The sequence below is a fragment of the Notechis scutatus genome, chromosome 11 (genome assembly GCF_049901735.1).
Source record: "Notechis scutatus isolate UNSWTSFEM ecotype Mainland chromosome 11, rNotScu1.2, whole genome shotgun sequence".
NCBI classification, from domain to species: Eukaryota; Metazoa; Chordata; class Lepidosauria; order Squamata; family Elapidae; genus Notechis; species Notechis scutatus.
Genome location: NC_142019.1, coordinates 11,181,593 through 11,208,590, shown reverse-complemented (window position 1 = coordinate 11,208,590; position 26,998 = coordinate 11,181,593). Strand labels below are relative to the sequence as shown.

At 41.4% G+C, this 26,998-nt stretch overlaps 1 protein-coding gene across 2 annotated transcripts in view; it reads left to right on the top strand.

The window, feature by feature from the left end:
- AGBL1 (AGBL carboxypeptidase 1) overlaps window positions 1-26,998 on the top strand; it is a 449,484-nt gene that overhangs the window by 316,088 nt on the left and 106,398 nt on the right. For both annotated transcript variants that reach the window (XM_087972790.1, XM_087972789.1), the window contains exon 22: window positions 10,083-10,246. In XM_087972790.1, coding sequence (XP_087828916.1) covers window positions 10,083-10,246 — 164 coding nt within the window. The remainder of the gene's footprint in view (window positions 1-10,082; window positions 10,247-26,998) is intronic.

Below are 26,998 nucleotides of genomic sequence, written 5' to 3'. Positions count from 1 at the left end.
TCTATCCAAGCCTATATATGTCAACATTACTCTTGTATCGAAACAAATCCTGACAATTGATTGAAATCCATTTCGTTTCTTTTCCCTTCTGCCCATATGTTGTGCAAGCATCCTTACAGTTTCTCCAGCAGCTTATCAGATTTCGTGAAACTCAAATAGTTTTCATACTATCTGTCACAGCAGGAAGGAGGCTTCAGGCTTCCTAGGAATGTGTCAGACTTGGTGCTTAGCTTGGCACCAAGTTAAACAAGGATAAGCAAAACATTTAAAAGATGCATACATCATTCCAAATTCTTCCTAAATGCATGGAAGGAGCCATCCCCATTTTGCCAGATATCCAGGGGTGGGCTGTTGGGGGTTCCCAGGGGTTTGGGAGAGCCCCCAGCTAAGATTTTGTGCAATTTGGAGAACCCCCCAAATCCCACTCCTGGCTGGCCTGCCTACCCCTCCCCTCCCCAGAGTCCCCATGTGGCCTGTTTTGGATGCAGGTAAGTGCAGGGCATGTTCAGAGACTTGGGGAGGGCAAAAAACAGGCCTCCTGGAAGTTCAGGAAGGCCAGAAGTGGGCCCGTTTCCATCTTCCAGAGAGCCTCCGGAGCCCAGGGAGGCTATTTTTGCCCTCCCAGGGGCTCCAGGAAAACCTCCGGAGCCTGGGGAGGGCAAAAATGCCCCCGCCATGGTGCAGGAGGCTGACTAGGCCATGCCCACCATGCCCACGCCCACCCGGCAACCAGGAAGAGAACCCTTTGCTAAATTTTTTTGAAGCCCACCCCAGCAGGTATGCTGGGTAATGTGTGTTGAGTAGTATCCGAAAAAAGAAAATATGTCCAAGACCTTATCTAAGTAATGCAGTTATAGTCTGGAACCAAAAATGAAAGACAGTGGTTGGGGCATTATTATTATCAAATATTAATGCATGTTCAAATATTTTATGGTAATTTTTTTTTTCTCCCACCAGCTTAAGTAAAAGGCCATAAGCAACTCTTTTTGAGGCAGGAATTACAATTTCCTTCTGTTCCTTGGTTTGATAATAGTAGCCTGATGCGATATCAAATTGTTGGGATTTTTGGGTCTGCATGAAAACTTACTTTTACATTAAGCCTCAAATACATATTTTGGTCAGATTCTTGAGAATGACATAAAAGGGGCCATCTGGTTCTGTTCTTCCAAACACTTCATCCTGCTTATCATCACCAGTTGGATCTTAATTAGAATTAAGCTTTAGCTGGCTGATGGCCTTCCAAGTACGAATACCGTCCAGGCATTGAGACAGCATAGACACAACTCCAGTTTCTATAGACTTTTGAAAGGTTTTTTTTTTTGGCAGGATTAAAAACTTCCTATAAATCCCTTCTGAAACCCTGCAATTTCTTTCTTGGACCCTATTTTGATATATAATTTAGATCACTAAAGAATTGTTAAATGTAAGAATTGCTTTCTCGTTCCCTAAACATTTTGAGCAAATTTGTGCCAAGAAGTAGATGTATCTAACATAAGGCCTTCTGGATAATCCCGTGCATATATATATATATATATTTTGCAGGGATGGGAGGAGGGAAACCATGAGTGATCAAATGAATTGAAGAAAGGCCAGCAAAACCTTTCTGGGTTTTTTTCAGCCATTTCTTCTGTGGGATTCAGCACAGAGCATACAGGCAATGGCTTAAAACTTTGACATTCAAATACAACGTGCATCACTTCTGACTCTGGCTCCTTCCCCCACTGGACTGGTCCTTCTAAAGAAGTAGCGACATGGAAAAGGCATTTTGGATGCGTGTGAAAAATAGTGTTATTTTAATAAGTGGTGCAGAAACAGCTGGGGAGAAAATGTGCTGCCTTTTGATTTTGCAGATACTTCTGTATGAATCTCAGTGGGAAACATGGCTTGTGCTCAACTCAAAGAGCATCTGATGCTTCTGAAAGCAATAGGTAGAGCTGATCACACATCACAGAGTGCCTGTCCTTAATATTGCCCTCTAGTTTCATTTGTCCATTCTAACTGTGCCGATTCTAGCTGCCCTAGGATTGCAATAAAAACGAGGAAAGATATCCTGCCATTAGGAAGACAAGCAAGGGATGAAAGAGGGCAGGATTGCATCTCTTTCTTTGTACCGAGGATGAAGTCCATCTGGGCTTTAACCTTTTCTGAGATGGAACTTACTTTTCTTTTCCTAAACCAACCCAGAATTAGCCATCAACTGCCTTAGGGCTGCAGAAGAAAAAAAGTGATTCTGTCCCCGTTCATTGGCTAGAGGAACAAGGATTCTACCTCGGGCTCTTCCCTCCCTGCTAATGGCTAGAATCAATTATTAGCTCTCTTGAGTATCATTAGAGCATCATGATGTATCACAGCTGGAGCCCACAAACCCTTTTATTCTGACCTCAGTGCACCCATGCCACTCCATCCTCAGTAACGCATTCAACAAAATGTTAAGGGCAGAAAAGCTAAATACTTCTGGGGTGTTATCCTGTGAATGAATAGTAGGCCCAGGGAATGTGTTCCAAGAAACAGCCTGAATGAAAATTCTCCTCTAAAATACATTATCTCTCCTTTCTCTAATTAATTATCTTTAACACATTTCAAGAGCCTGGATCGGTGTAGAAACCTCGTAGCACGTGATAAGCATCTGCACAAATGAGTTCACAAGGCCACATATAGAATCATAATCCTGCCTTATACAACCTTGTCCCTAGAACAGCCAATGTTTAAAGCCTGTTGTTTTGCACCCATGGTTTTCTCTCAGGTGAGGCTGTCACACAATATTTCAGTATATGGGAAATGATATACTTTGAAGTGCAACCTAGTGTGACTCAGCCTTGGTAGAGGATGAAATGATTTCATTCTGAATTCCAAAGACTATCTGTAGCTATGGTTTGTCTAGACCAGCAGTGGGATCCTACCTGTTCCACTACTGGCTTGGTAATTGTGCGTGCATGCGCATGCATCTAACACACGCGCACCTAATGTGTGTGCAGCTTTCTTGCAGCACCAATCAGCTGAAAGCATAAAGAAGGGAAAAGCGCAACGGTGGGTGGGAGGGCCTATCCTGCGCTTTTCTCTTCTTACCCCTCTCAGCTGATCGTGGGAGGCTTTTTTAAACTACCGGTTCAGCTGAACCAGTAGCATACCACTACTGGTCTAGACCCGACTCCCAGTTTATCAAACTAGCTTTTAGGAGAAAAGCACATAAACCAGTGAATGAGGTTAGGGATATCTTTTTAGCCAACCAGATCAACTGAAGCACTCAGATTGCCTTTGGATCACAGAGTAAGCTCGATGTAACATCTCTCACCAGAATAACTATGAGAGATTTGTCCTTCACATCTAACATTTTTAGCAAGATCAAAGAAGTACAGAACAGGTTATCAGCCTTCATCTGACGTGCGCCATATGTTGTTGAGTTTTAAAGGAATTTTTGTAGTATATAGTTTACTTATATAGTCTACTGTATATCCTACTTACATAGACTCTGGTTGTACTGCACTAATTCAATCACTTAGCATAGTATATGAATCCAGCCATTGAATTTATAAATCATAATTTATGGCCGGGTGTGGAGTGTGAGCCTAAGAAATTGAGCCGTGTTCATAATTCATGGTTAGATGGCAGAGCTGAAAGTGATTGGTTGACTATATCATGCACGCTAATTGGTTTATATTGACTGTTGTCAACTTTGATCCTGTTGAATGCTTTTAACTTGAGATCCATTTCAAACCAGGGAACAGACAGGATAGAATTGATGGGTTTAGCATCAACGACATTTGGAGGCACTTAACTTGGTGAAGCTATAGTGATGTAGTGGTGATCATGATTTTGATGGAGTTGGAGGCATTCTTGTGTCTGAATGAGAGCATAAATTCTAACTCCTGTAAGAATTAGTGAAGCAGGCTTTATAGCAACAAATAGAAAAAGAAGGTTTACTTACAAGAAATACAGTATAGGAATAGGCAAAACTTAGCTCATGATTAAATATATCCTGCCAAAAAGGGAGCCAAAATGTATATGTATGTGCCTAGGAATAAAGGTGGAAAAAGGTGACTCCCAGATTAGTAATTACTTAGCCAATGAGTAGAAATAAAATTTGTTAACACAAATCATGACCACTGCATGATTCACCTTGTACCTGCCTACAGACAAAGACTTAAAACTATTAAACCAACAATTAAATCAGTGAAGACTTGGTCAGATGAGGCAAAGCTGAAACTCCAGGCCTGCCTTGTTTGCACTGATTGGAATATTTTTGAAGATGCCTCTGCAGATCTAGATGAGCTCACAGATACTGTAACATCATATGTTAGCTTCTGCGAAGACTTATGTGTACCAACAAGGAACCTGCAAATATATAGTAACAATAAACCTTGGTTCACAGCTAAACTTAAGCAGCTATATCGTTCCAAAGAGGAAGCCTACAGAAAAGGTGACAGATTGCTATACAACCAGGCCAGAAACATATTAACAAGAGAGATCAGAGCAGCAAAAAGAAGCTACTCTGATCTCAGCAAATGAACCAGCAAACATGTGGAAAACTCTGAAAAACATCACTGGCTTCAGCAAACCTCTTTCCCAGGCAGAAGGAAATCAACAACTAGCAGATGACCTGAATGTGTTTTACTGCAGGTTTGAAAAGAAACTACAGCCACCTATCTCCACAACCCACATCTCAAACACACCAACAACAGCCAAGCCTCCTACAACTGGCCCCAATCCATTGGGCTCATACCGAGCAAATAGATCGACAGATGATGCTGTTAACATGGCTCTGCATTACATCCTACAACACCTTGAATCTCCAAATACCTATGCAAGGGTCCTCTTTGTAGACTTCAGTTCAGCATTCAATACCATCATTCCAGACACTCTTCTAAGTAAATTAAACCAACTAATGGTACCTGAACACACTTGTACGTGGATCATAAGCTTCCTAACAGACAGGAAGAAGCAGGTGAAGCTAGGTGGAATCACATCCAATACCTGTACAATCAGCACAGGGGCCCCCCAAGGCTGTGTGCTATCTCCACTTCTCTTCTCCCTATATACCAATGACTGCATCTCAAATGATCAATCTGTTAAAATACTGAAGTTTGCTGATAACACAACAGTGATTGGTCTCATTCGAGACAACAATGAATCTGCATACAGACAGGAGGTTATACAACTTGCCTTGTGGTGTAACCGGAACAATCTGGAACTGAACACACTCAAAACCGTAGAAATGGTGGTAGACTTTAGAAGAAACCCTCCCATACTACCACCTCTTACAATACTAGACAACACAGTATCAACAGTAGAGACCTTCAAATTTCTAGGTTCTACTATATCACATGACCTAAAATGGACACTTAACATCAAAAACATCATCAAAAAAGCACAACAAAGAATGTTCTTTCTATGCCAAGTCAGAAAGCTCAAACTGCCCAAGGAGCTGCTGATACAGTTCTACAGAGGAAATATTGAGTCTATCATCTGCACCTCTATAACTGTCTGGTTTGGTTCTGCAACCCAACAGGACAGGCACAGACGTCAGAGGATAATTAGGACTGCAGAAATAACAATTACTACCCACCTGCCTTCAGTTGAGGACCTGTATACTGCATGAGTCAAAAAGAGGGCTGTGAAAATATTTACAGACCCCACACATCCCGGACATAAACTGTTTCAACTCCTTCCCTCAAAACGATGCTATAGAGCACTGCACACCAGAACAACTAGACACAAGAACAGTTTTCCCCCGAAAGCCATCACCCTGCTAAACAAATAATTCCCTCAACACTGTTCACCTATTTACAAAGTGGACACTACTATTACTGTTAATCTTCTCATCACTCCTTATCACCCATCCCCTCCCACTTGTGACTGTATGAGTGTAACTTTGTCGCTTGTATCCGCACGATTTATATTGACTGTTTCCTAGTATGATTTGATTGTTTATTGTACCCTATGACTATCGTTAAGTGTTGTACGTTATGATTCTTGATTCTTAACAAATGTACCTTTTCTTTATGTATACTGAGAGTATTTACACCAAGACAAATTCCTTGTGTGTCCAATCACACTTGGCCAATAAAGTATTGTATTGTATTGTATTGTATTGTATTGTATTGTATTGTATTGTATTGTATTGTACTGTACTGTACTGTACTGTACTGTACTGTACTGTACTGTACTGTATTGTATTGTATTGTACTCTACTTTACTCTACTCTACTCTACTCTACTCTACTCTATTCTATTCTAATTATGGACTGCTCCTTTGTGGTCAATTGCTCATGAAGTGCTGTATAGTCAATGCCAACAAATTCATATTTAGGGTCCATAATTTCTGTGAGAACTCAAAATAGGTGTCATAGGGGGATTTTCTCTTAAAGGGATCTTGTACAGATCAATTATCTAAGGGATGACTGATCCAAAGTTATCAATGGTTCTGTGGCCAAGGACAGACATGAACTTAGCATTTTTCAAACTCATCTCAACCACTTCACTATATTAGCTCTTATTAAAAATTGATCTATGTCTTAAAGGAAGAGCCATGGAGATATCCCAAAAGTGCCTTTCCAAAAGGCAACTGAACTTTCTTGGTTTTTTCCTTGAAAACATTTTGCTTCTCATCCAAGAAGCTTCTTCAGTTCTAAACCAAATTGAATGAGGTGAAACATTTTCAAGGAAAAAAAAACCCAAGAAAGTCCGGTTGCCTTTTGGAAAAGTACCTTTGGGACAACCATAGATTTTCCGTAGATATTTAGCCAAGGAGATAGTTCTGTGGAGAAAAGTTTCACACCTCCTGTAGAAATCCAATCTCCAGATGTAACTCACTCTTAGCCCAATTTTTATTTTAATCTTTACTCCCAAACTCAAAAGTTAGATGAGGTCCTATTCTGGACATTATATGTAAACAACTTCTGCTTTCTTTAGACATCCAACTATTGTTGTGCTATGGTAGTACAACAGTAGTGATAAGAGGTTTATAGTACTGGCTAGATGATTCTAGAAATCCCTAGAAGTTACCAACAAGAGCCATCCCAGAATTTGATTTTCTTTGCCACAGCAACTTCTCAATCAGAAAAAAGTACCAATTGATCTCCAAGGCATAAGGAAGCAACCATACAAAAACTTTTCGGTAGCTTCATGATTCCTTTGAGCATTCTATGAATGTGTGAAGATTTTTTTAAGGAAGCCAACTTTATGGACAGGAACATCATAATGATGAAAAAAAAAAATCAAAGTAACAGCCTTGGGAAACACCCCACTGTAATTGCTTTCACTTTGTTTAACCTGCTCAGAGTCCTATCTGTTGCTTTAGTAAACCTGACAGCTCAGGTATAAGAGCTGGGAAAAAAAACATAGCTGGAGGATTACTTTTAGCACACTTGAATTCACTTCAAATCAAGTCAGGACTTTAGTTTTTAACTCAACAAAATCACCAGACTGTTTGTTCTTTGGATTCCCTCCCTTTGCTGGAGTAGAGGGAAGTTAAAAGGAGAAGAATATTACTTTTATGAATTTAGCAACACCAATGTGCAAACAGCATGTCAGCATGCAGTGTCCTTGCCCCAAGGAACACCGAGTCTAAATTCTGAACAGAGAGACAAAAGAGTAGCAGTGGATGCAAAGCAATATCCTAAATAGCTTGAACCAAAAGCCAATTAAACATTTGACGGCTGTGTTTTTGTAGATCCAAAAATGCTTTTTTCAAGAGGCAATTGGATGAAACATCTTCAAAGAAAAACCAGAAAGTCCAGTTAACCTCTTGAAAAAAGCACCTTTGGGACAACCATGACCTGGATGATTGAGAATCTCCATAGACATGTATTTCATAGTCTAAATGAAAATAAATGGTGATGGATGAAAGAGGATGGATGAAAGAAGAGAATATCTTGGAAGCCAGTCAGGAAAAACTATGGAAGGAGATGCAGGGCAAGGAAAAGCCATCTCTCAAAGAAGTGACACAAAGAACTCAAAGAACTGCACAAATGATTATCTTGGAAGGTCTAATATCTGGTTTCATTGTCTTCAGAAGCTATTCCTTTTCATTATTAGATGAGCTTTCCTCCAGAGGATGCATAGAAGTACAGAGAAAGACATGAATAGGCCTTTGGTTATCAACCTGGCTAGCCAAACTGTTGCCAATGAAGGTTTGTTTGTAAATGGAGAGGCTATGCAGATGGGAGGTGGTGCATTAGCTCCACACAAATAATAAGCACCACCAGGTTTTGAAGCCCTTGTGTTTATTGACAAAATGAGGGAAAGAAAATTAAATCCACTGAGCAATAGAATATCCCAGGTGCTCTCTCTGGGGATAATAGTTGGCATTATCTACCTTGTTACCAGCTCGTCTGCACATGTATGCTCACAGAATGCTCTCTGCATCATAATAGCTTTACAAACACACACAGTGGCAATACCCTGCGGCTGGGTATAAATAAATTGACAGTCTCCTTTCCCTACTAATTCAGGCAGCAAGCTGTTGGACAGCATAATAATTGGAGCTATCGTGAACAGTGCAAAGAACAAGCCCAGAAGCTGGCTCAGACTTTTGGAATCTATAAATCTGTGCTGCTTTTAACTCTGCTCCTCCAACGTTTATGCCTCTTTAGCAAAATTGTACTCAGGAAAACACACTTATCCACATTTAGGAGGGGTGGAGGAAATATGGAAATCCTTAAGCAGCAGCTAGCCGGGTTTGTCTGGATTTGGAAGCTAAACTGAGGTGGGTTGGCTTAGTCCTTGGAGGTGAAATGAGGCTCAGTTTTGTAATGTAGAGTGGCTGGGATGGCCTCCTTTGACCCACTGCCACCAAAAATGGAGCTGGCAGAGGCACTGCAGGCTAGTCCTTCACTGTTTCCAGGGCAGCCCCGAGGACCAGATCTAAGCACCCTGTGGGCTGGATCCAGCCCCCAGGCCTTGAGTTTTACACCCCTGGTCTAGTGGTTAAACAACTAGAGTAGAACACAAGAGATAATGAATTCAAGTCCCACCTTAGCCATGAGATACAGCTGGGGGGACTTTGGGCCAGTCACTCTCTCTCAGCCCAACCCACTTGTTATTGTTGTTTTGTTGTTGTTGTTGTTAAAATAGGAAGGTGTGTAGGATATTTTCGCTACCTTGAGTTATTTGTAAAAAATAATAAAGGCAGGAATGCAAACCAATAAATAAAATTAACAAGAAGATCAAGTGTTCATTTAGTAAATCTGCGTGAAGCAACTACCCTCCCTTCAGGCATTGTCTGAATCAGAATCATTGCCAACCATCTTGCTCAAAAAAAGAGTCTATTCTACCCTTTTATTCACAGTGGGATAATTCAACGGCTATTCCCATCTGGCAGAATGAAGTCTCATTTTCACCATATATGCAGAAGCCCCTTTTAAGTGTCTGGATGAAAGCGGGGTAGGTTGTTCTCATCTGTCACTTCAGAAGAGCGCTACTTTGACGAGGTAGTTTCCTTCAAAGAGGCACTTTGATTGAAGCCTTGTTGCATTGAAGTGCACCTAAAGTTTAGTTTACTTATGAATAATTTTGATAAGGGATGAAAAGCCAGGCATTGTGCCAACGTTTTCAGGGACAGGCTGGCTTGAGAGGAGGACTCAGAGGTAGAAGGAAGGGAACTGACACAGATCTATGTACACAAGCGAAAGAGAAGCATTTAGTGATCATTAAGTTTCTTCTGTGTTTGGAAAAAAGAAATCACGATTGAGGAAATTCATGTCAATGTTTCTTCAAGTCTGCCTGGGGCAAGATTTCTCTTAGTTCATTGTAGCAAGAAAGTAAAAAAGGGTCTACTAAGGACACCAAGGTAGCTGAGATTTGGGAATCTGAAGGGTCACTAGCTTGCCTGTTGTAAGACATCCCTCTTTGTATCAAAAAATCACTGCCTGCATGTTTTTCCTGCCCACAGCCTGCCAAAGGCTCTTTGGTTTTATCCACTTTCATATCCATTTGGAAAATTTTGTGAACAGTCATTTGACTTTTTGCTTTCTCTGGAGCAATGCAGGTAAAACAAATGAACCAAGCTACTGCTGATTATGGGATTTCCCTCTAGGTTCTAATGTTACTTTCCCTCCCTTCGTCTCCTTCTCCTTTTGCTTCTAGGGTCTTCAGATGGGAACTTCAGAACTGGAGGAGATGGGTGCCAAATTCTGCCTTGGACTTCTGGTCCTTCAGCTTAAATCCCTGCCATGCAGCAAGAAGGTGATGACCCAGGCAGAGACTTTATTGGATCTGGAAGAGGAAATTGCTGATCTCCAGTCACAAAGGTCAGACCAGTAACAATTTGTCTGAAACTAAATTAGCTGCTGGCTTTCAAGGTAGCAGGAAATGGGATCTCTATGAACTGTTCTTGCATGCTATGTGTATTTGTGTGGTTTGTATATGTGTGTGTGTGTGTGTGTGTGTGTATGTATGTATGTTGATGTTTTCTCAGCCTTATGTAATCTGACATAGAAATTAATGTCAACTAAAAGGAGTTTTCTAGGCTATAAGGCATTGGCTAAGTTTACATTTTAGTTACTAGGGGATATCTAGTACAAACAGAAAGATAAGGATGAAAATGCAAAAGTAGCATTGAGATGTCCAAATTATTATTATTATTATTATTATTATTATTATTATTATTATTATTATTATTATTATTATTATTATTATTATTATTATTTGTAAGTTCTTTATTCTATTTTGGGGTTCCTGGTAATAATACAATTGGATGAAGATGTGTGTCAGTTTGTGTATTTTTGGCCAGCCATAGAAGTGTGAGAGGACACGCCCACTGCTTTGCCTCCATCATCGTTCTCGTTTCGTGATTTGACTTTCTTGATTGGGTTGTGAAAGATTCTTTTGATCAGGTTGTCTCATTTCTGTATTGCTTTGATGTTTACTAGGATGACAATTTCTATGCCTCCAATAGTTCTTTGGCTTTTTGTATGTATTGGGCTCTGGATAACTATGGGTCATCCTTTGCCTGCAGGGAGGATGGTGAGGGTTTGGTCTTCTTTAGGTTTTTTTGGGGGGGATGTTCTGCTTTGAATTTTTTGGGGAGGATGTTCTGCTCTGAATTGCTTCTGGTTTGGTGTTCTTCTGATCTTCTGGATTGTCTGCCTTATGATTCCACAAGTCTCTGTGGCAAATACTGTGGTTTTAAATTCTGTTTCTACTTTTGCAAAAAATTCTAACTGACTAGTATCATCTGTGCTATAATTTAGCTTTTTCTTTTGGGGGCTTACTGTGTTCTAACAATGGAGAGTGGACAGCTGGACATGTTGGCCATCCATTTGAGTTCAGGAACCTACTTGCTTCTAGCTTGAGCAGTTTGATTTGGAGTTTTGTTTTCCTTTTTCAGCTTGTTTTACAAATGTAGTTTTGATGGTGGTTGTCTGCCTTTCGGTGTGTTATGGGGGTCATGGTTTGTCTATGGTGTGTGCACTGGTATTTAGTCTGAGATGAACATCCAGGGTCATTAGCCATATCATTTTCGGCTGCTTTGTTGAGCTATTTTCCATCCAGCTGTGCAAGTTATTGGAGGTTTGTATCTGATTATGAAAATTGCTTTGCGGTTACATTCCGAACCAGCTCTGAGTGGCGTATCAGAAAAACAACAATCATAACCACCACAACAAGCAACAGCAAAAATACATTTAAACAAAAAAATCAACAAAAATAACCATCGTATAACAAACATGTTTATCTAATGATGAATGGGAAAGATATAGGAAAAGGGAATGATATTTTATACATATAATTATATGATATTATACTATACTATACTTACCGTATTGTATTGTATACATATTATATAAGAGAACATGATTAGCAATTTCAAAATGATAATGAAGAACTGAAACCAGATTTCATCTAAAATCTCATGATGTGCAGGTTCAACATTCTTAAGGGTAAAACCAAACCTTGTTTTTCTAATCAGGCTTGCCAAAATTTAATAAGGAACATTGTTGATCCCATCTTCTGTTTTCTGATGCTGATCAAAATGTATGCAAACCTCAGTCCATTGTTCTTAGTAGACTCAGCTTGTTTTACTTGAGGGGAAAGAATGACCATCTGTATTTAACAGAACCAGTCATTCATATTGATCAGAGCAGGAAGCAACCTTAGTTGGAGGCTCTTGTAAGAACTGAGTTGCATCACCAAATTAGTTACAACCTGTTGATGGAGACTGTTTTGTTGCCTGGCATGATTGCCCTTATTGTAATTCCTAATTATTGCAGTCTAACCACAAAGGTGGGCCTCATGTGAATTCTTCTTTGCTATATACTTTAACCATCAGTCTAATTGTGGTTGAGAGGCTCAAGTCATTACCAGATTTAAAATCTCCCAGTTAGTAGTTTGCAATAGACCAGTAGGAACAGATGAAAGTCCCGTATTATAAACAGGAGTATGGTGACTAATAAATTTGCAAAGAAAATGATGAATTTATTTAACTGTGTGTAGGAAATGAATGAATCTATATCTGTATCTGTATCTATAGCCATCCATCCATCTATCTATCCATCCTAGAGACAAGTTGATAGAATTCTCTGGTCCCAAGCAGTTATCTTAAATCCTCCACAAAAGGTGGAGAAAGGTAGAGCATCAAGAGCCATGATGGCACAATGGTTAGAATGTGGTATTGTAGGTTAACACTGCCCACTGTCAGCAGTTTGATGCTGACTAGTTCAAGGTTGACTCACCTTTCCGTCCTTCTGAGGTCAGTAAAATGAGGACACAGATTTTGGGGCAAATGTGCTGACTTTGTAAACCACTTAAAGAGGGCTGTAAAGCACTGTGAAGTAGTATATAAGTCTAAGTGCTATTGCTATCAATTTGCAAGGCGTTCCAGTTCACTCAATGATTTTTTTGTTGCTGCTGCTTTTGAAATAATTCTTCTCCCGTGTTTTTCCTCTAACCCAAGACTGCATTGGCTCTTCCTTCTTCATATCAAAACTATTCCATAATTTATGATGCTCTTCAGGGATGCTTTAGCAGTCATTAGCACCACCTGTTCTTGATGCTGGAGACCATATTTACTGTTTTGCTTATTGTGTTCCTAGAAGGTGGAAGGAGGGAAGGAAGGAAGGAAGGAAAAAAGGAAGGAAAGGAGGAAAAGAACAAAGGAAGGAGGGAAAGGAAGGAAGGAAACTGGAAGGAAAATAGAGACATTTCTTTAGCTTACTTATGGTGACTAATACAAATGAATGTAGAAATGATGCACTTGGAAAAGAATTGCACCATGCTGTTTGTTACCCATCTATATTTCTTATGTTATAGTCCTTAGATGAAATTCTTTGAAATTCTGACAACTCCTGCATTCTTCCATATTAATGGACAGATCGACTGGAGAAAATATCTTTCAGAACTGAGTCAGTATGCTAATGTTTCCATAATGCTTTTCTTTTTATTATTAAGGTTTTGCAAAATGTCTTTTAAAAAGTTGTCAGCTGGCAGTCTGTGGGCCAAATCTGTAATTTCTCAAAGTGATTAATGTTAGATTAATTTTATAGCTTGCAAATACATTCCTAGCCAACAGGATTGGAACTATTTAAATTAGTGTCTCCCATCTTCCTACTAATAACAGCATTGCCTCTTTTTAAAAACTCATCTCTATGTGTATTCCACACATTCTGAACAGTGCCTTCTATCATCTAACATTGTCTGTTCAAAAATCTGCACTAACAAGTACAGAAGTTCCACTCTGGTACAAAATAGTCACATCTGCAAGATGGAAATATTCCCACTGATAGCCTGATAAGTGTAGTTAATTTAACAGTGGCATCTTTTAATTCACAGATCGGGCAGATCTCCATACAGCCATCTTGGGATGGACCTTGTGCAAATATTTCTTCCATATAATTAGCCACCGGTACTCTCTGTAAGCCTCGTGTTCTCTTGATTTCCCCTACCTAATATCAATGAGATGAAATGTTTTCATTTCATTTCTTACTAACCAAATCAGCTCAATTTGATGTTGAATCTCCTGGAAGGAATATGTTACTGATGTGAACATTCAAAAACATTTCCCAAATTCAAATCTTTTCCATGTTTAATCTAGCTTGTCAAGATCCCTTTCAAATCTGAGGATTCGTCTGAAGTAAGAGCACATTACTTTGCCTCCCCGTCATCTGAGCAATCTTTTTTAACACAGAGGCCTGTTTTGAATACCTTCTGACAGTTTGTATATCACTCCAACAACACATCTTCACTTCTCAGTCTCACAGACTTACTGCCCACAACCTTTTGCTTATCCTCCAGTACACAATGAATTAAATTATCACTAGTGGGAAAAATAGATATAAACCATCTTGCTTTCTTGTCCTTCTTTGTATTCTAATGCTCTTTTTGGATTTTTGTGGTCTCTTTTCTTTTAGCCAACTGCACAGGTCAGGGTCTTCACACTTCTGCAGGCTATATTCATTTATTTGTGAGTGTCTGCAGGGCAAACTCAGTTGCAACTCTGATTTCCTACTCATGTCTTAGGACTGAAGCAGCCACAAATCCTTTTCCTCTGTGACTCTTAAAGATGCTGTCTCATGTTTTAGTGACATTGATATAGTGACATAATCAAGGATAACTTTCCTGAGCCAAGCCTTTCAAGATATATGATACCCCAACCTTAAAGAAGAGCATCCTGCCAAAGTTCACCCCCTTACTTGCCTCCCAGAGTTGTGGGTGCTCCATTGCTGTAGATTTTCAAGTAAATATTGGATATTAATTTGTCCGCAATGGTATAAGGACTCCTGCCTCCACAGTCCCTTCCAACCCCATGAAATTACTATTGACCATTGGGTCTGACCACATGCCTGCAACAGTTGCTCTGGTCCATTGCTGAAGCAGAATGCTCCTCTCTTAATGCAAGGTTTACAATCTTAGTGACAGGCAAAGGTGTTAGAGATGTGCTTTTATTGATGTCCAGTATCCTAACCTTACTTCTTTGGCAGCTTCAGCACTCAGAAAGTTGTCTTTCACCATTTTGCTTGGACCATTACCTCTTCTCCTGAGGCTTATCAGATCATCTGATGTTGCCTTCATGAACTCTCCTCACAGCCCACAGCCCCCAGTCCCCTTAAACACTTAGGAGTTGTCTCCCCCGGGAAGATGAAGTGCCAGCAACCATGTTGGGCATCCAATTTTTTGACAATAACTTTCACGCCTCATTTGCCAGAAACACTATTAGATCCTCCTCAAAACTCTGCATTCTTTTGCATTTGTCATCACCAGCAAAGAGATGGTAATTGGAACTGTTTCCTCTTTTCAGCAGAATCCAGAGTGAAACAAAACTTCTTTTTAAGCATGCCTCTCTACTTCCCCCCTCCCCACTTTCTCAGCTTAGCTGTCTAATATACCCCCTCCTCTTTTTTCCTCCCCTGTTGTTCTTTCAGTGAACGTAGACATGAAAATCTTTTCTATGCACTGCAGGGAATAATATGCTATTTGTTTCCAGGACGGTGCTTATGTATTGGGCTCAAGTTGGCTGAAATGGATTAGTGGCACAGGAGAGAATAAATTATTCTAAGTGGAGACCCCCTGGAAACAAAAACTCTTCTTATCAACTTAGTGTCTCCCTCCTTTTTTTTTTTTTTTTCTTATAGCAGTGGCTGAACTTGTAGAAATAGAGAAGACCTTGGAGGCTTAGGTGTATTCCTATCTACAATTTGGCTTCCTCCACACAACTCTCATTATTTCTTCCATGGGTTATGATTTATTATTTAGCATGTGGTGGTGATGCATGAGCCAGGAGACTACAGTGTTAATACGAAGTAGTTGTTTGGTTGCTGATGACTGCTGGTCTGTTCAGTGCATGCCCATCCAGAGTGCACCACAGGGGGTGATCTAGCTTTGTATTCAGAAGACTTGACGGCATTCTACAGTGTCATTTGGGCTTTCCCCACCACTAATGTCACCTAAAATTCAGGCATCGCTTTCAGGCAGGTCCAGCATTGACTGAATTTGTACTACTGTTTTGTTCCCACCAAAGTGGTACCTATTTATCTACTTGCTTTTTCAGGCTTTTAAACTGCTGGTTGGGCAGAAACTGAGAAAAGTGTTGGGAGCTTCACTCCGTCATGCAGTGCTGACTCAAACTTCCAGAGCACAGTTCTTCTCTGGAGTCTTTTAAGCCACTGAACCGTTGTGACTCTTTCTTTCACAGGCATTAACTAGGGACAGCATACTTCAGCAACATACAAGGAGCCACAATGATACCACAGTTAAAATACATGGATTTAGAAATAGAATTCCTTTGCCGGGCTTTGTCCCTTTCTATTTGACATGTGTCTTTGAATCATGCTAGATTCAACTCTCTTCCCATTTGTTCTCTCCTGCTTTGGATCTTTCCTTTCTTCTTCCCTCTCCTTTCTTTTTTCTTTTTTACTCTCTTCTATTGCTTCCCACTTTTCTTCATCTATTAAAATGAGTGACAGAAAATCACTTGATTGGAATGTTCAGGGGGTTCAGACAGTTAATTGATTTGGCTTGTTTATTTTAATCAATTGGTCAACACAGAGAACCCAGGTATATAAAGTATAAAATATAAATCTATGGCATTCAGTCTGGATTCCTGAAAGACCAGCTATCTCCATTTGTTTCTGCCCGCCAAGTGTGTTCCAGCAGAGTGGGTGTGTTCCAGGTCCTCTCCTTTTAAAATTGCCATCTTTTTGTGACCAAGAAAATACTCCTTCTCTGTTGTGTTCCCCATCCTCTGAAATAGCATCCTTTGAGATATAAGGACGTTGCCCCACCTTCTGGTGTTCTGGAAAACCTTGGAAACTTGGCTTTGGTCTGAGGCTTATGGTTTATGCTTATTACTTCCTTGTAGTCCTTAACCTATGACCACAATGGAGTCCAAAATTTCTGTTGCCAAGCAAGACAGTTGTTAAGTGAGTTTTTGCTCCATTTTACAACCTTCCTTGCCACAACTGTTGAGATTGTTGACTGCAATTCTTGAGTTAATAACATGGGTATCAACTTGTGAATTTGTGAATTTGAGTGAATTTGACTTCCCCCATTAACTTGCAAAAGGCGATCACATGACCCCAGGTCATTGCAACCATTATAAATACATCCTATTCTAAATTTTGATTACATGACCATGGGGATTCTGTGATGGTTGTATGAAAAAATAAGGCAGGCCTTTCAGAGAAATCCACGACGTATTATTTGTTTCTAGGTGGAACAGTGTGATCTATCCAAACTGCATCTGGGGAGATATGAACAAGCCATCTAATTCAGAGTCTTCTAGCATTTGTCTTAGAATATTTCTCAGAAAAGACATTACAGGTGGGGAAAATCTGGGTACCAAAGTGCACACGCGTGCAAAAGGTTGCATCAAAAACAAAAGACCATGCTAGGAAGTAAAGACGAGTGTCAGTTTTGAAATTCAGCTGCCACATTTTTTTTGTTTAGAGAGTTAGATTAGTTCAAAAGTTCAAGGTTATTCTGTAGGTCATATTAAGAATTTCCAGTTGCAGTTAATTGGTTCTCGTGATTTATGAAGTGTAGAATTGGGAGGAGAGAAGGGAGGAGAGAAGGTGGATTCTGTGTAATGTGCGAAAAAGCTTTCACTTGGGAAATTGCTTTTGACATGCCAGATCTGTTTCTAATAAATCAATTGGAGAGATAATATCTCGGAGTGTTTGATATCATGGATACTTTCTGGATTCCTGACATTTATTTCCCAAGTCACACTTTTATTTTTTGAATGGGCTTGGCTGATGCCCTGGAGGTCTTTTCCCAGAAATGGAGAAAGAGCAGCAATCAGCCAAAGTTGGAGATGTGCAGGGGGGAGTGTGTGGGGGGCCTCCCTCCGGAGCATTAATTGAACCTGCCAGCCCTTGTTTGGAAGAGATGATGGATGCTTTCAGGATGGCAGTAGGAGAAAGAGATTTGGGAGCTATACTGCAGCATTTCAACTCAAGAAGTTGTTATAACCCAGAGGTAATGCAGTTGTCTGAAGAAAAAATTTTCTCTAGCCCCAGGCATATGGCTATTCTGTCAGATTGGAGGGAAGAGAGACAATTGGGGTTGAAATTCTCTCAAGAAGACAACCCCCAGATTATTCCTGGAAGTCCATCAAGGGCAGACTTACATCAACAGTTCCAGAATTTAAAGGTGACAGGTTTGGTCTCACAGTCTGTTTGGATGGGTGGAAGCTTGAGACCACCCATATTCATTTACCCAAGTATTGTAAGGAACAAGGAGACTATACAGATGCCAGTTGGAGGAACCCAGAAAGAAGCATCAACGAACAGAGGTATGTTGTAGCCTCAGAGGCAATCCCCTCAATTTCCAGAAGGAATTTTGCCCCCTGCAGAGAGTATCCCTACAGGGTGGGGATTTTATCCAGAACAAGGGTGGATTCAATGCCAATGGCAGCCAGCACCAACACAGCCCTGGTCTGAAGGGGAGTTGCCCAGACAGCAGACAGCAGCCACATCCCCTCCACCCGACCAGGGAACCAGGCCACACCCATATTCTTCCTGGCAACCACAATTGCAACCCCAACCGGAAGCGAGGCCACAGGGGCCCCTATTCCAGAGAGGCACCAGGATTCAGGGAGCCTACCCAGCCAACATACACCACCCGGCCTGTTCCTTCCATTCCAGTACAATGGAATGGAAGGAACAGGATCAATGGCATGTGCCACCTCCGCAACCATGACCCAGGCCAGACCGAATACCCTTTGAGGCCTTATTCGATGGCCGCCACGAACATTTAAATTACTTCCTCACTCAAATCTGATCCCATATAGAACAATTTGGAGATCAATATGCCACAGAACGCAATTTGGTTATAGCCATAACAAATGGAATGAATGAAGGGGATGCTTCAGACTGGGTGGCCCAACTACACAATGAACAAGCCCCTGAATTACGTGATATAAATGGATTTATTCAATTATTAAGAATCAGATTTGAAAATCCAGACAGGGTAGCAGAGAATGAAGAGAAGTTAATGGAAATGAGGCAAGGCAAGCGACCATTGTCAGAATTCATTTGGGACTTTAGAAGGGTCGCAAGCCACCTCATGGATTGGCCTGAAAGAATGACTTTACACTATTTTTAAAAAGCCATTGTTCCAGAAGTAAAGAAGGCCTGTGAAATTAGGGGAATCCCAGAGACTTTACAGTCATGGTATGCTGCTTCCCTCAGCTTAGATCGCAGCATCAACCCACACAGGAGACCCCTTCCGGCAGCCCCGACTAAGAGAATTGTGGTGAGGAGACTGCTGACCAGACAAGCCAAACCTGCTCATACCCAACCCACCAGGATGCTGAAATGTTACCAATGTGGCCAAGCTGGTCATAGGGCAACAGACTGTCTGGCCCCTGCTCCTGTGCCACAAGCTCCACAGTCGAAGCCTAATACAGCTGTTAGAGGTCAGAAGAATCAAGGAAGACCTCCAGGCAGGGATGGGTTCGCCAAACACAGCTGGGAAAGCCCCCTCTGCACAGATGGGAACAACAGACCACCGGACTGACACCACGTCCCCAAGAACCCGACCTCCGAAATGACCCAATGGTGAGTGATCCCATCATACCTTTTACAATCAAGGTCAAGTTAGTGGTACCAAACATGAGGGAGGCTGGGGAGTTAGAAGCTGCCATTGATAATGGGTGTTCTAGATGTCTTATCAGACTTCCCATCGTTGAACAATTGGGCATAAAGACTAACCCACTAAAACGCCCAATCAGATTTGAGCAAGTGGATGGAACCTTAATTGAGGGGGCCCAAGCCACTTAATTGACAGAATTAATCAAGATGGAATTAGGGCCCCATCGTGAACTCATACACTTCATAGTGGCCCCCAAGATGTCAGAATCAATCATACTGGGACTTGCTTGGTTAGACAAATGGGCCCCAACAATCAAATGGGAGGATGGATTCAGAAAAATCCTCATTGGATCGGGCCCATTGCCCCCTCTTCCACTCACAACAAAGCCACCAGTCAGCTCGAACCTAGAGCTGGAGCCAGCATCCATGGCATCCCACCTTCTCCCAGATAACCCCCAGGTACCTGACCAATACAAAGATTTGGCTAAAGCATTCAGTGAAGAATAGTGTAATGCTTTACCTCCCCATTGAGCCACTGATTGCGCCATAGAATTAGAGCCCGGGGTGAAATTACCAAAACCAAAGAGGTATTCCATGACGCCTGCTGAAATGACTGAATTAAGGAAATACATCACAGCAATTTGGAATGAGGTTTTATTGAGCCTGCCAAATCAAGATTAGCTGCCCCTGTGTTGTTCAAGGAGAAGAAAGATGGCGGATTGAGATGGTGTGTTGACTTTAGAGGTGTGAACGCAGTATGTGTCAAAAACATGTATCCTCTCCCTCTTATGAAGGACTCATTGAACCACCTGTAGAAGGGCAAAGTATTCACCAAGCTAGATCTCAGGGAAACTTACTACTGGGTCCACATCAAAGGGGGAGATGAGTGGAAAACTGCTTTTAACTGCCCTCTGGGTAGTTTCCAATTCAAAGTCATGCCTTTCGAACTTCAGGGGGCTCCTGCAGTGTTTTTGCAGATCATCAGTGAGGTGCTACACCTGCATCTTTACCAGGGTGTGTGTGTCCTCGTGTACCTGGTTGACATCCTTATCTTCAGCGAAACCATGGAAGAACATGTTCAATTGGTCCGACAGTTTCTAGAAAAACTTCTAGCCACCAAATTATATGTGAAACTCTCAAAATGCGAATTCCATAAAGAGTCGCTAGACTACTTAGGCTACCAAATATCCAACCTGGGGATTGAAATGGGCCCCAGAAAGCTGAAAGCGGTGCTGGACTGGCAAGCCCCCAGAACCTGAAAACAACTTCAAAGTTTCTTGGGGTTTGCCAACTTCTATAGACAATTCATTCCATCCTTTGCTGAAGTTGCCCTCCCATAGACAGAGCTATTAAAAACAGGCCCATCACCTACCAAACCAAAAAACGAGTCAACCCCTGGCTTGGACTATGGACTGTCAGAAAGCTTTCGAGTCATTAAAACGCCTCTTTGCAACGGAGCCCATCCTCAAGCACCCAGACGCAACCTAACCTTTTATTGTCCAAACAGATGCAAGTGATGTAGCGGTGGCAGCCATTTTGCCACAAAAAGACTCTCAAGGCTGACTGATGCCTTGCGCTTATGTGTCCAAAAAGCTGACAGACACAGAGTGAACGTGGGAGGTCTGGGAGAAAGAAGCATTTGCCATACGATGGGCTTTATTGACTTGGAGACATTTTCTAGAATGGGCACCAGAGGCCTTTGAGGTATGGACTGATCATAAGAACCTCGAGGCTCTAAAGACCCCTAGGAGATTATCACCCAAACAAGTCCTCTGGGCCCAATATTTCAAGCAATTCAATTTCAACATTAAATATATCCCCGGAGGGAAAAACGGACTGGCGGATGCTCTGTCCAGAAAACCTCAGTTTGACAGCCACCGAGAGGAAATAGTACAAGCCTTAATTTCAGACGCTCAATTGGCAGGCCAAGTGACCACTCGAATCCAAGCTAACCGCAACCCCAAATGCCTGGAAGATAAGCTGACTGCGGAATTGAAAATATGTATCCACAACTCTAAGACTACTGGTACTAAAGCGTAGCCATGACTCCCAGCTGGGAGGCCACTTCAGATTCCTAAAAACCGTACATTTACTGAGAAGACAGTTCTGGTGGCCAAAAATGAAACCTGATGTTGAGGACTATGTAAAAAGTTGTTCAATTTGTGCCATGATGAAACACAGAACTGGAAAAACCCCTGGCCTCTTGCACCAAGTTGCTGAACCAACCCAACCTTGGGAAGAAATCGTAATGGACTTTATTGTTGAATTACCTAAGAGTGAAGGGAATATGATCATTTGGACTATAATTGGCTTATCCTCTAAACAGGCCCATTTTATAGCCTGCAAAGGGCTTCCATCTGCGAAAAAAATTGCAAAGCTGTTTGTGAAACATGTCTATAGACCAGTGATCCCCAACCTTTTTGACGCCGCGGCCCAGTACCGGCATCAGCTGGGCGCCGCAGCCCGGTACCGGCATCAGCTGGGCGCCGCCATCTTTTTTTGATGAAAAAGTGCTTCCGGTGACCTCACCGGAAGCACATTTTCATCAAAAAGATGGCGGCGCTCGCGCTCGATGAGCTTTTCTGGGTAGAAATGGCTTTCTACCCGGAAAAGCTCACGAGCGCTGGTGCCGTCATCTTTTTGATGAAACGTGCTTCTGGTGAGCTTTCTCCGGAAAAGCTCACCGGAAGCACTTTTTCATCAAAAAAAGATGGCGGCGGCCAGCAAGCCAGCGGCCCGGTAGGAGTTGTTCCGCGGACCGGGACTGGTCCGCGGCCCGGTGGTTGGGGACCCCTGCTATAGACTACATGGTGTACCTCGTAGAGCAATATCAGACAGAGGGGTACAATTTACCGCAACATTTTGGAGGGAATTTCTGAAATCCATTGGTTCCTCTCAAGGGGATCCTCAACTTTCCATCCTGCTTGCAGTGGAGCAGCGGAGAGGGCTAAAACCATGAATGAACAATTCATTAGATGCTATGTAAATTGTCAAGAAGAAAATTGGGTTGAGTTATTACCTTTTGCAGAGGTTGCTTACAATAATGCAGTACATAGCAGCACGGGATTGACTCCATTACAAATCAACACCGGAATGGATTTTGTCCCAATGCTAGAGTTACCTAGACGACCTCCCTCATCCATGTCCCTAACAGAATGGATGAACTCATTAAAGAAAGGGTGGGAAGATACAAAAAAAGCTTTGAACGAAGCTGCAAAAATTATAAAAAACAGGCGGATAAACATAGATCCCTTCAACTGCCTTTTAAAGTAGGGGACAAAGTATATTTGTCGACCAAGTATCTTAAGTTGAAACTGCCCAGTAAGAAGATGGGTCCAAAATTCTTGGGTCAGTTCCCAATTTCAAAGATAATCAATCCGGTCACTGTCCAATTACGTCTTTCTCGACTATTGGGGAAAATTCATCCGGTGTTCCATTGTAGTTTACTAAAACAAGCTACTACATCAATGATAAGACCACTGCCAATCGCTCCCCTGAACCGTTAACGGTACATGGGGAAACACATTATGAGATTCAAAAAATTCTCGATTCTAGATTACACCATGACCGATTGCAATATTTGGTCTTATGGAAAGGATACCGCCTCTCAGATGCTAGTTGGGTAAAGAGGTAAAGAGTTGGGATGTTTATGCTGATCAATTGGTTAACCAATTCCATGAGGATTTTCCCCACAAACTGAAGGGTCCTCCTGGAGAGGGGAAGAGGGGGTTAAGGACAATGTATTAAACCCCTATATGTGTTTTTTTTTTCTCTTTTAGGAGGAGGAGTTTTCAAGGGGGGACGCCTGTCAGCTTTGATATTCAGCTGCCACATTTTTTTTGTTTGGAGAGTTAGAGGAGTTGAAAAGTTCAAGGTTATTCTGTATGTTGTATTAAGAATTTCCAGTTGCAATTAATTGGTTCTCATGATTTATGAAGTGTAGAAGTGGTTTTGTCCACTTCTTCGCAGACTCTTTGCAGAATTATTATTATTATTATTATTATTATTATTATTATTATTATTATTATTATTGTTATTGGTTATCCAACATCCAAGTGAGGCTCTCTCCTGCCTAGGTCACCAAGATAATTAATTTATCAAATCACACTGAATGCATCTAAGGACAGGTGAGTAGGGGGTCAATTTAGAAACTGAAATGGAAGACATCTAAGCTGGAAATGTGTACCCCCTACCATTGTGTTGATTGTTAATGCAGTCTGCAAAGTTATTCAAATTATACACCAGCTGCAAATGAATGAGCTTTGCAACTCTTATTGGAGTGTGATAGCTGATTGACTTTCCTCCCTCCTCTGGGTTATGAAATAGCAAAGGATTACCAGATGATTACTACATGTTAGGTGGAGACTTACATGCCAGTTCATTTTCTTTTACAACTATAAATGCCCTGTATTTTATTAACATAATAATTTGGAACTTCCCAAACAAATATATTTCCAGAGGTTTGCTAAAGTGTTTTTTCTCCCCAGCCCTTCCTTTACAAACTATTAATAACAAAGTAAAAATGTTAACTTAGCTAAAAGTAAGAATAAAGAGTGGATTGTTTACCTCTAAACAAGGGGGGAGGGGCACATAAATCTAATAAATAAATAAATCCTTAAAACAATTGAAAAAGCATGACATACAATAAAGACATATAAGTGTGATGACCTAGGGCATGGCACAAAGGCAACACAGTCACATAAGTAAGAAGAGTCCCTTTAATACTTCCAACTTTGCTCCCAATTTCCAGGTTACCTTCAGCTGGAGAAAAAAAAATCCCAAGAACAGTCTTTAAGTGGAGGAAATTCAGTCCGAAAACAAAGTGCATACAAACTGTAAATAAAAATCCACACAAACCATGCTGCAGCAATTAACTTGACAGGGCAGGAGAAGGAATTCCAGACTTGAAAGGCCAGCAAAACACACACAGTTGGGAAGACAGTAGGAACCCAGATAAGCCTCAACAATAACGTATTACTCATGATTTTCTTCCAACAAGTTGCTGTGCCTAGCTTTCCTTTTTCAATACTATATTCCCAACTGTAGTTCATGAAGGGAATCAGGACCCTTTCGTCCCCCGTAAGCCATGCAACTCATGTTGCTTCCATCTTCATTTCTCCCTGTGTGCTCTAGGATGAAAAGGAGGTGGGCCTGGGTCTTCCTCTGAATTCCCTCTGCCTTGCTCTACCTCTCCCCTGCTCTGCCCAGTCAGACTGTGCCCTTCCCCAGTTTCTTCCACAGCCAATGGAGCCACACTTCCATTCCGTGTCAGCTGCTCGGCCTCTCCCTCGGAATCAGATTCCAACAGGGGAATGACAATAAGTTTAAATAACTTCTAGAAAGCAAATAAATAAATAAAGATAGCAAGTACAAGATTGTCAGGTGCAAGAAGTCATGAGCCAGGATAGAGTTCAAAAGTACTGCAAGTTTATCTCATGCTACATAAGGTAAACTGAACACTGAAGAATTAAACCTTTTGAATTGTGGTGTTGAAGAAGATCTGTTGGACTGCAAGGAGTTCAGTCAACCTGAAAGGAAATCAACTCTAACTGTTCTCTGGAAGGCCATATACCAAGGCTGAAGATGAAATACTTTGGCCACCTAATGAGAAGAGAGGACTCATTGGAGAAGACCCTTAATGTTGGGAGAGATGGGAGGCAAAAGGAGAAGTTGGTGGCAGAAGATGAGATGGTTAAATAGTGTCATTGATGTGATGAATAGCAATAGCACTTAGATTTATATACTGCTCTATAGTGCTTTACAGCACTCTCTGATCGGTTTAGAGAGTCAGCATATTGCTTCCAACAGCCTAGGTCCTCATTTTATCAACCTCAGAAGGATGGAAGGCTGAGTCAATCTTGAGCTATTGGGATCAAACTCTAGCTGTGGGCAGAGGTTGCTTGCAATACTGCATTCTAATCACTGAGCCACCACAGCTCCTGAAGACGAATTTGGGCAAACTCCAGGAGACACTGGAAGACAGGGAAGCCTGGTGTCACAAAGAAACAGACATGATGCAGCAACTGAACAACAATACACAAGAATCTCATCTAAGGTCAAGGCAAATTGTTGCCAGATAAGGGTCAAGAGACTTCAGGTATCAAGGATGAACCCAACCAATTCAGCACTTCAAGACTTTCAGCTTTCTCAAAGAATTGGTTTACTGAGTGCAGAACTTGGGTTTCTTATGTGGGTATAAAAGACTCCAAACTGATGATGCATGTTCACAAACTTAACATTTGTGTTGCAGCATAAATATATAGTTAAGCTTGTAAGGGTTGAGAGAATGAAAAGTACTCCTTCTTCTAAACAAACAAATGTTTTCAAAGTGATGGTTTCCAGAAATTTTGCTCATTGCTTTTGGTATTTCATTGCTTTTGCTGCTCAAGGGGGAAAAACATACCTTTGAAATTAACTGCATCAGCAGATTCCTTGCTCCTTATTTTGATGATTTTTATTGTCCGTTTCAGGGGACAATAATGCTTTAGAATGCTTTAGAATTCCAGAAGTGTCTTGTTTTTAGAACAAAGTGTTCAAATGACTTCTCCCTCATTTACTTCTCTAAATGGGTCTGGAGTGGAGATTAATAAGCAAGGAAATGCGTTTTCTGCTCCATAGCGAGTAAAAATAATTCACTGGAACTAAATTAATCATGAAATGGACTCAAAGTAAAGAAAAGAAAGCCAGCACTGGCCTAATTTATGAGTTACAAACACACCCGCCCCCCAATTCAAATGGCAATTTTCTGCAATGACGTGCTTCTCCAGTGCTGCTGACTTCTAATTTCAAGAATTCCAATTGCCTGGAATTGCAACTGAATTTAATCAATGGAGAAATGAATCAACAGGAAATGTAAGAAATTGGGAGCGGATTTTATATCCTGGAATGCCCAGTTGGCAGAAATTCCAACGGTCCTAATGTGACAGCTCAGAAGATGCTATGCAGGACAGAAATGACCAAGCATATATAGTAGCTAGACGACAGGAAATAATTTGTTAAACTCACACAAGTCTCCTAATTATTCACATGCACTGTATTTTTCTGAGAAGGCATACTGAGAAGCCTTCCTCCCTCCCTCCCTCCCTCCCTCCCTCCCTCCCTCCCTTCCTTCCTTCCACTTTCAGGTGATCTGGAACTAAAACTTTACAAAACTGAGAGAGTATTTTTCTCTTTGTTAAATCAGGAGATTAATACCTATGCTGGGCAGACAGCAGTGGTGGTATTCTACTGGTTTGGCCCAGTTCTACCAAGCTGGTAGCAGCAATGAGCACCAGAGACCGAACCAGTTCTCTCCCCCGCTCTGCTGTTGGGCCCGCCTGCCCGCCCGGCTCCCATAGTCACCTTTATCCTCTGAATTTGAAGCGCAGCTACTTTTTGCGCAGCACAGAATAGTGCTGCGCGGCAGCTGCTGAAGCGACCGGGATCATGCAGGCTTGCGGGAGGTGAGTTTGAACACCTTTGCACCTGCACAAATGC